The 9,744-nt window shown below is 41.0% G+C and overlaps 2 protein-coding genes across 3 annotated transcripts; one reads left to right on the forward strand and one right to left on the reverse strand.

Moving 5' to 3' along the window:
- The first annotated feature begins 1,862 nt into the window (after positions 1–1,862).
- Positions 1,863–4,091, forward strand: LOC4348535 (SPX domain-containing protein 3-like). Its single transcript, NM_001423019.1, has 3 exons — positions 1,863–2,196; positions 2,287–2,437; positions 3,507–4,091. Exons 1-3 carry the CDS (start codon positions 1,960–1,962, stop codon positions 3,950–3,952), a joined length of 834 nt encoding a protein of 277 aa, NP_001409948.1. The 5' UTR covers positions 1,863–1,959; the 3' UTR covers positions 3,953–4,091.
- Positions 4,007–9,744, reverse strand: LOC4348536 (translation initiation factor eIF-2B subunit beta). Of its 2 annotated transcripts, none has more exons than NM_001423020.1 (9): positions 9,583–9,744; positions 9,323–9,477; positions 7,962–8,243; positions 7,620–7,749; positions 6,362–6,469; positions 6,156–6,258; positions 5,948–6,073; positions 4,935–5,128; positions 4,007–4,567 (listed from the first exon to the last, which is right to left on the reverse strand). In NM_001423020.1, exons 1-9 carry the CDS (start codon positions 9,633–9,635, stop codon positions 4,474–4,476), a joined length of 1,245 nt encoding a protein of 414 aa, NP_001409949.1. In that variant the 5' UTR covers positions 9,636–9,744; the 3' UTR covers positions 4,007–4,473. The 2 variants fall into 2 exon arrangements, with proteins under 2 accessions (NP_001409949.1, XP_015614907.1); XM_015759421.3 differs by having other exon boundaries at positions 4,075–4,567; positions 7,620–7,752.

Raw genomic sequence — 9,744 nt, forward strand, 5'->3', positions numbered from 1 at the left:
TCCCCAAATTTTTTTTATAATTTATTAATTGTTACTTGTGATGATAAATGTCATCATGTAGAAATGAAAAAATCATTTCTGAGGAGATGCCCTTAGTAGAGCTGTATCAAGCTTATATATGTTATTATTGCTACGTACCACTGTAGATTTTTACAAGGCGTATTTTGTTTGAAGAAAAAGTCTTTAAAAGCAAAGTTGACCATTGATTTCTAGTATAATACGGAGTATTTTTAAGCGTTCTCCACTTTTGTATAGGGCCTGCTTGGCAGCTCCTGTTTGGCAGCTCCTCCTGAAGCTGGAGCTCAGCCAAACAGTTTCAGCTTCACTAAAATTGGGAGTGGAGTTGGGTGGAGTTCTCTCACAAAATGTACTAGAGTTGTGGAGCTGGGTTTAGGCAGCTCCACAACTCCACTCTAGACACAACTCCTGGAGTAATATTTAGAAGTTGGAGCTGTACCAAACAGCCCCATACTAACGCGTTGGTTCAAAAGAAATTCCAACAAACACACGACATGCAATTTAACACACCGAGTTCCTTTTGTTTCTTGTTTTCTTCCAAGCACCTAACCTTGGAAGATGCTTTGGTTCCTTAATTTCTCTAGACGAAGAGTTACAAGATGACAACCTAGCTAGAACCGGACTCTGTTCCAAAAGTTCAGAGAATAAAGATATCTCGTGCCATTGTGTCATCAAAATTCTTTAACAAAAAGTTAATTAAGATATGAATGAATCCAAGGACCATTAATCACTATCCGGTAGTACCTAGGTAGGATGGTGAAAAATCACTTCGATGAGAAAGGTACATGAAAAGAATTCAGTGAGAAAGTTCTACTGCCCATGTCAAACTATGGGCAATGCCAACTAATATCACTTCAAGAGATCCAATATTCTCATGGAATCATGCCTTGCATGAACAGTGGATAGTTAATGTGGATCAAGGGGGGTCATTGAGAAAAACTCTCTGGATGTTCAGAGCTTCTGGACCCTGACCTGACATGGAATATGCCCTAGTATATGTTGTTGCCTTTCTGTTTCAGTAGTCCTCTCTTTGACGCTTTACTCTTGTCTCAAGACTTCTCTGGCTATCTCATTGCTTAATTGGTCATATAATTGGGCTGAGTGCGTTTTACTCTTCAGCAATGGGAAAAGCACAATCTGTTTTGCTGCTGAAATGGCATTTTCTTTGGTTATTCTACTTCCAAAAAATCATGCTGACGATCAGATGGACAAGGTTTCTGTTGCGATGGTTACACTTAGCAAAGTATGGAAAGCCTCGCATACACAAAACTGGGAGATATGTGTGCCATTAGATATAAAGCGAGGCAGAGCTAAGAAAGTATGGCACGTCACAGTTGCGATCAGAAATCAAATAAATGACACATGTTTTGGTGACAATATCCTAAGTACTCCCCCCGTTATGGGTTTCTGTGTCCAACGTTTGACCGTCCGTCTTATTTGAATTTTTTTAAAAATTAGTACTTTATGTTTGACTTTTTTTTAAAAAATTTATATTTTTTTAAATAAAATAGACGGTCAAACGTTAGGCACGAAAATCCATAATTACAATTAGAATGAGACAGAGAGACTATTGATAATAACAGTGGTAGTAGCTCACATGGATAACAGTGGTGGTACTACCTCTTTGGATTAATTGCCAAGGAATTGTGGAGTCATGTAGTAGTACACCATCAATGTGGCACACCCTAAATTCTCTCCATGCCTAAGTTGCAACCATGGCATATTGGCATATGCTCCAAATATTCCAAACTAAACCCCTTCTTGCACTCCATATGACAAATGCATGCCTCTCTCACTTCTTCCCTTCCCTCCATAAAATCAAACATGCCCACTACAATGCATTTGTGGATCATACCTTCTTTTTTTATGGAAGTTGTAGATAATAGCTAGCTAATTACATGTAAATTAGGGATTTGTTCTTGATTAATCAGTTTGGGGAGGATGAAGTTTGGGAAGAGGCTGAAGAAGCAGGTGGAGGAGAGCCTCCCGGAGTGGAGGGACAAGTTCTTGGCGTACAAGCGCCTCAAGAAGCTCGTCAGGCTCGTCTCCTCCTCCTCCGGCGATGTCGGCGGCGGCGGCGGCGGCGAGGCCGAATTCGTGCGGCTGCTCGACGGCGAGGTCGACAGGATCAACGCCTTCTTCCTCGAGCAGGAGGAGGAGTTCGTCATACGGCAGAGGGTCTCTGCATTAGCTATTTCTGCAGCAAAGATTTTTGGTTTTGGGAAGTTGAGATGATGATTGTGAGCCTGCGTGCATTGTTCGTCGCAGGAGCTGCAGGAGACAGTGGAGAAGGTGGCCGGCGGCGGCGGTGGAGGGCGGCGGCCGGCGGCGGCGGAGATGAGGAGGGTGAGGAAGGAGATCGTGGACCTGCACGGGGAGATGGTGCTGCTGCTTAACTACAGCGCCGTCAACTACACAGGTTTGAGTTTGGTTTCAAATTTCAAATTCAAACTTAGGAGGTGAAAACTTTCAGAATTTTCGTATACGACCCGTGACAAGGTTCGTACGGAGTAATTACGAACTGGTATTCCCAAAGAGATCTCAATTCCCAAATTTCAAATATTTCGATGGGCCCGGGTAGAGCACCATACCAGGGGGAATAGTTTTTTCTTTTTAAAATCTTTTTTTTTTGGCGCAAACAGGTGAGCATCATTTGTAGTAGCTGTGTGCTTAACAACTTCTGATACAACAGTACTCCTCCGTCCTAAAATAAATGCAGTTTTGCACTATTCACATTCAACGTTTGACCGTTCGTCTTATTTAAACCTTTTTTATGATTAGTATTTTTATTACTATTAGATGATAAAACATAAATAGTACTTTACGTGTGACTAAATATTTTCAAATTTTTTACAAATTTTTTAAATAAGACGGACGGTCAAACATTGGGCACGGATATCCACGGCTACACTTATTTTAGGACGGATGTAGCACTAACAGTGATTTTTTGACTTGAAAATTTTCTTATGATTTGATCACTGTTCAACTTGAGACTTGTCGTAGCCGTCCCCATGTGAGTCAACAGTATCTTCAGGCTGCACATTACAGCCAAAATTTTCTCTACACAACAAAATTCATTCAGTGCATTTGCACAGAACAGTAACTGCAACCTAAAGACAATCTGTTTATCCATATAGATTATAGTTAGACACGATGATGATCTGTTTATCCACAAATATTATAGACTAATCGTCTTCCCTATCGATCGGTAAGTGACTAGGCTGTGTTCCTTACTGGGTTGGAACCCACTTTCTCCGCGCGAAAAACGGAACAGTTTATTAGCACATTATTAATTAAGTATTAGCTTTTTTAAAAAATAAATTAATTTGATTTTTTTAAAACAACTTTCGTATAAAAACTTCTAAAAAAATCACACCGTTTAGCAGCGCCGATAACAAAGGATAAGGGTTGGGACCATGCTGAAACGAACGCAGCCAGAGAGGCTGAACATGGTGATGAATTATTGATGATGATCTGTGAAATTGCAGGGCTGGCCAAGATCCTGAAGAAATACGACAAGCGCACCGGCCGCCTCCTCCGGCTGCCGTTCATCGAGAAGGTGCTCCGGCAGCCGTTCTTCACGACGGAGCTCATCTCGAGGCTCGTCCGCGACTGCGAGGCCACCATGGAGGCCATCTTCACCTCCTCCGTGGCGACGACGGCGATGGCCGGCGATCGCCGGACATGGAAAGGATGCTCCGGCGACGCCGGGATGGCTCCGATGGCAGACCAGCAGGGCATCTTCCGGAACACCGTCGCCGCGCTGGCGACGATGAAGGAGCTCCGGAGCGGGAGCTCGACGTACGGGCGGTTCTCGCTGCCGCCGATGGCGGCGCCGGCCTCGCCGGAGTCCGACGTGCTGCAGTCCATCCGATCCGATCCCCATCTGAAAGAGAATGGAAGAATTCCAAGTTTACAGTTTTTTTATGCCTAATTGCCGGTACTAGATTGTATGATTACGAAACGAGTCATTGAGAGATTAGCAATGTGCAAGCTAAAGTTTTCTGTACTTGTAAACTCACATATGCCGTGGTAGAGAACATACATACACATATATAAGGAAAATTCTTTAGCTAAGTCCATCAATGTTTGGCTTTTAACACTGGCATGAAACATTTGGGACTCAAGAACAGACAAAATTTGGACTCGGCAGATCACAGGATGCACGGACTCGAAAACATCCACACTTTACACCCTGCATCACATATGTAGCTTCCTTCTCTAGTTTATACAATTCATGTTCCAATCAGGCATCCGTCACGCCCATAGCCTCAAACAGTCTACACTCAAAATGCTTGGTTGCGGTTCGGTGGTAATAATTACAGAATTCAACTTCCAGATCAAAACAGCTGATTCCATTGAGGACAGCAACCTCTCTAACAGCATTTGTGTACATCCTAGATTGTACCTTCAGAATGCCAACATACTAAAGTACTCTAGTGCGCCTTTTTTGTTCTATGAAGATGTCGACTTCCGCCGCACTACCAAATCATCAGCTGAGTAATACTCAGCGATAAGGCGGTACATGTATGATGGACTGTGCCCTCCCCTGTAACATAAAGGTAGATTACTATGTTAGCACAGAAATGATTTAATACAAGGGTAATGATTATATACAGACAATATAACAATGATTGGCACATGCATAAATTAGTTCAGCAATAAGTTCGAAGAATCAATTGTCAATGGAATTTTCTTACACATCAGGACCATGCAATATAACTGAAGTTTAATGCTTGCACTAAGTACAAGATGTACTATGTGAGAATTATGATTTCATCACACAAACATAGCTTATGAGGCAGACATATCATCCAGTTTAGTTAATGGTGTATGTGCTCTACCATACCCAATTGTTAATGCAAGCAAAATCAAGCATTGTTAATGGATAAGAAGAAACAGTGTAGATAACTTACGTATCAGTGATGAAAAGGCTCACAAGCTTTGGTGGCACATAGTCAAACGTTGGATTGACAACATTCAGAAGAGGAGTGCCATCCTGAGTACTGAAGTTCATGCAACTTGAGAACTCGCCAAAGTCGAGCAGATCAGATGGTGATTTAAGTTCATTCAGTAAAACCTCTGGGTTGTGTGGATACAAAGGACATAGCTGCGATGTGAATGAAGAAATATTATTAAGTTTCTACCCAAAGATATAGTGTTTCAAATCATTATTAGTGATACCAGGTGACCCAAATGTTCAAACATCAAATAACAGCTCTTGTTATGAATGAATAATCGCTTAAGAAAATATCTATAGCTTCGAAGGCAGAAATGACTTCTCTTGAGCATATAAGTGGGATCTCAGTCAAATGCTGGTCACTATTTTCAACTCAGAGGCCACAGGGCTAATCCTCACAAGGACAAGGTATCTTGTCACGGAACTAAAATAAACAACAAGAATGAATGACTTGGTAGCATATACTTTGAGTCTAAGGCAGAGGTGACTAGGGGATTTGTGAGGAGCAGCAGGTGATAACAAATGTTTTGTGTTGAATTTAATAAAGTAGAAATATCTGGTTAAAGCATAATTGGTATCCTATCGTATAATGATTGCATTATATCATGACCAATTGAGCCTACTTTGTCCAGCTAATACTACATAGGGACAAGTGTAATAACATGACAACAACAGCAATAACAACTTAAGCCTTTAGTCCCAAGTTGGGGTGGGCTGGAGATGAACCGAAATCGAACCATGTGAGCCAAAACAAGAAGTACTAAAAATAATAAAGTGGGAATAATAGTAGCTAAAGAAAAATGATTTTGGGTTAATAACATAAGATGCACAGAATGATAATATCAGGCTAATGACAGCATGACATAATCTATGCCTTCAAGAAATAGAACATATGTTGTATTTAATTGCTCAGAAAGCAACCTCTGGTTATCGATGTCATAATTAAATGCACAGTATACAGAAATCAACCTTGTGACTGCCAGCAACCACAACAAAGGGAACAGCATGCCTTTGAGCAGCAAGAGCAACCATGTTCATTCCTACTGGTGCAATAACTCCACCATTTGCCATAATTGCATGGGCTCCAACTATGACCTGTAAGATAAATCGGGAGTGTTAATATATTTCTAATAAATACAAGGACATCTGAACAATAATAATCACCCTGCAGACATACCATGTTAACACGGGAGATCATAGCAAAAACTGCAGAGTCTGTTATAACAGTAGTTTGTACACCCTTCTCAACCAGCTCTTTTGCAAGAACATGACCCTTATATCTGATCCAAACATTGAAATGACAAAATATGAAGCAAAAGGAGATCCTAATTCCTATCCGTAAGAACTATTCAGTCCATATCAAAGTTGGCAAAGAGCAGATACCTGGGAGCACCTTCAGCAACAAATACACGAAAAGATCGCTTTTTCTCTTTGGCAGCATACAGAAACTCTTTCACCGTTCTAGAGCGGCCTAGAGTTAGAATTACTTCACTGTAGCAAAGAAAAGCAGTAGTCAGCTACATTAGCATTTGAATAAGCAAGCTATATATATTCAGAGGGTCCTTAGGTGTTAAAAGGACCATAGGATCAAATTGTTATCTTAATAAATACACATGCATAATAACTGTCAGACTCTTATTTAAACAAAATAATACAGAGAAGTCCTTCAGAAATATTACTTTTTTTAGAGGGTACAACTCAGGAAAAACACGAGAACACACATCACACTCACACCACAACACACACGCACACAAGCGAGCGCGTCCCTAACACACGCTAGGAAAGAGATTTGAGGTCCTAAGCCTCAGTGCACGGGAAACATGCAGTACCACTGAACGCGCACACGTGTGTGTACCCTATTACCTAATAGGGACCAACTGAAGTTGATCCCAGGAAACGGGGAAAAACCCCTGTGAGGCCCGTGAGTCAATCAGGGATTGAACCCGCGGTCAGTCGTTCTCTCCACTGAGAATGTACCAACTGAACTACGTTCAAAAATATTACTTGGGTTAATATCATGTAGTAATAATTTCCGCTGTGCCATAGGCGCAGACTGCTTTCTTAACTATACCCTCAAGTCATAACATGTAATTTTGGACATGTTTCAAGTCAAACTTTAAAACAGTGAACATCAAGATCTTAATAAACTAGATTTCTCAAAATATATATAGTTGTTTAATATTTAGATAGGATCAAGAAAATAGCGTATATATTTGTCTCAATAGGTACTTGCATAATATTATCAGTTTTTTCAAATATTTTGCAATAGAAATTAGTGGCCAAAGCTGCATTTTCAGGACCAGCCCAAAACATGTTTATGGGACAAGAGGGACTATATGTTTAGATACAAACAACTACAGAATACAATTAGGCTTTGCTTGTTTGATAAATTCTAGTGAGAGATGAAGATAGAGTAAACAACAAATGGTAAAGATGAGAGATTGTTAGTTTTAGAGGATGGAAAGCCAATAACCATTCACAATTCGATGAATGCTTTCCTGAACAAATATGCCAAGGATCCCTATCCTATGAAACAGCTTAAAAGCAATTTTCATCATGTAAATACCTCATACAAGAAGCGTAGATGACATTAATTTAGATTAATAGCAATAACACTGTACTGTTGTGAACGAAATCATACTTCTGGTGAATATGTTCCACGGCTTGCTCAGAGATCTGGTCATAGCACGTATCAATTTCATCAATTAGATCACCAATGGCTGCAATAACATCATGCTTGAGTTTCCGAGATTTTGAGCTCTTATCTCCAGCTGCTTAAGTGGAACATGTAGAATTTCAGTGCCAACAGTAACATAAATGAATGCACAGGCCCTAACAAGGAAACACAAACTGAACAATAAATTGGAAATTTATTTTTTTTTCTTAAAGACTACATGACTCAAAAATAATTTTAGAAAGTCATGAATCACTTGTTCAGGTTCAACATGAATAGTGAAAGAGAATTTGTGAGAAAAAAAATTACATTTTCCATCAGAGTCCCCAGCCGACGATGCGGAACGTGAAAGCGCAGTGCTCACAGGAATATCTTCCAGAAGTGTCTGCAATGAAGGTGCCCGAAGGGCATTTCTAGCATGGGCAGCAAGGACAGCAGCAGATAAGGTAGGGTGATCATCATTTCCACTGTCATATTCATCATCGCTCTCAGCGGTGACAGAAAGGCCTTCAATACCAACTGCTGTAGAAGATATATCCTCTTCTTTTATTATATGCAAAACACGTCTCACAATGTTTCCAACAGCAAGTTCTGCAAAAGGGAGTTTATCCCGATTGATTAACAGCTTGCATTGGGCTTAGGATTAAAAGGATGAGTGGTGTATCTTATGTTACCAAAAGTTTAAGCAGTAGATCTAGCTATTAGCCACTTGCATAGTGCCTGCTAATCTGCTATACACTAAATTGAAACGGAATAGGAGTTATCACCCTGTACTCATTAGTCACTATACAGTATGGTCTGGGAAAAGACATTATTTCTGACATCCAAAGATCCATTAAGCAACTGGATAACTCATAAATCTTGATGGCTGACATCCATCTATAAATAATTTTCTATCTATAGATGATTTTATAGCAAGGAACATTTAACTGTATTAGCTGACAAAAATCCAACGTATTACAGTACTAGACCTACGTATTGACAGATAAAGAGGAGATATGGATTTCATTAACATGTCATTAAAATGAATAAGTTAGATTCATGAGACTGACATACCAAGAACTAATATTCTCTCTTCTGGAAAAAAAAAGCCAGGTGGAGCTTATGAATATACATGCTCCCGTGGAAGGACTTGAAATTTCCCAGGAATGCTAGGTCTAGGATCTCTCCATTTGTATCTCATATATCTAATGTGATAGTCATAAAACTGAACACATGTTTGATCAAATTTATATTCTATAACATTCAGATACAGTCAGTGCATGGTATTGGTAGTGACAGACTAGACATTTCACATGTAGAAAAGAAATACAGTGCGCTAGTAAACTAAAAATTTAAGATATATTGCAAGATAAATGTTGTACAATTCCAATACATGGTTCTTGTCTAGTAGTATTTTGACTGCCACTTCTGTTTGAGAGACCAAACATAGACAATAAAACAAAACCTCTCAAATTCAAGCTCAAGCACTCTATTTCCGAGGAAATTCATCTATTCTGCAAGCCCTCAGTTAACTAGAACCATACATTATCTAGCAAAAACAAGCATCAATAATTCTACAGAATTAAGGTAAACCACGCCAACAGATATATCAGAAACAGAAATATCATAATAAGCACAGGAGTCAATCACAAGTCCTCAAACAGGGTGGAATTTTCTTTGGGGCGCACCGATGGGGTTGGCGGCGATGAGCTGCTCCCCGACGCCGCGGACGGCGTCCGCAAGCGCCGCCGCCTGGTTGGTGCTGCCCATCCGGTGCTGCGACACCACCGACCGCAGCAGCTCCGCCGTCTGCCGCGCCACGGCATGGGACCCCTCCACCTTGCTGCCCCGCACCACCCCCACACCCCCACGAGCGCGTCAACATGCGAAAAGGCCAATCGAGGCAAACGAAAAACGGAGGGAGAGACAGGGGGGGAGCTCTGCTTACCGGCGCTTGAGCTTGAGGACGAACTCGCTGACGAGCGGCTGCACGTCCGGCATGGCGGCCAGCGGCGGAGGAGGGCCGGATCGGCGGCGAGGGGTTAGGGTTTTCGGAGAGCAAAAGGGGAACGAGAGAGATATGCTGTCTACAACAGTGCGGAAATTTTAC

This window comes from Oryza sativa, chromosome 10 (assembly GCF_034140825.1).
Source record: "Oryza sativa Japonica Group chromosome 10, ASM3414082v1".
Classification (NCBI taxonomy): domain Eukaryota; kingdom Viridiplantae; phylum Streptophyta; class Magnoliopsida; order Poales; family Poaceae; genus Oryza; species Oryza sativa.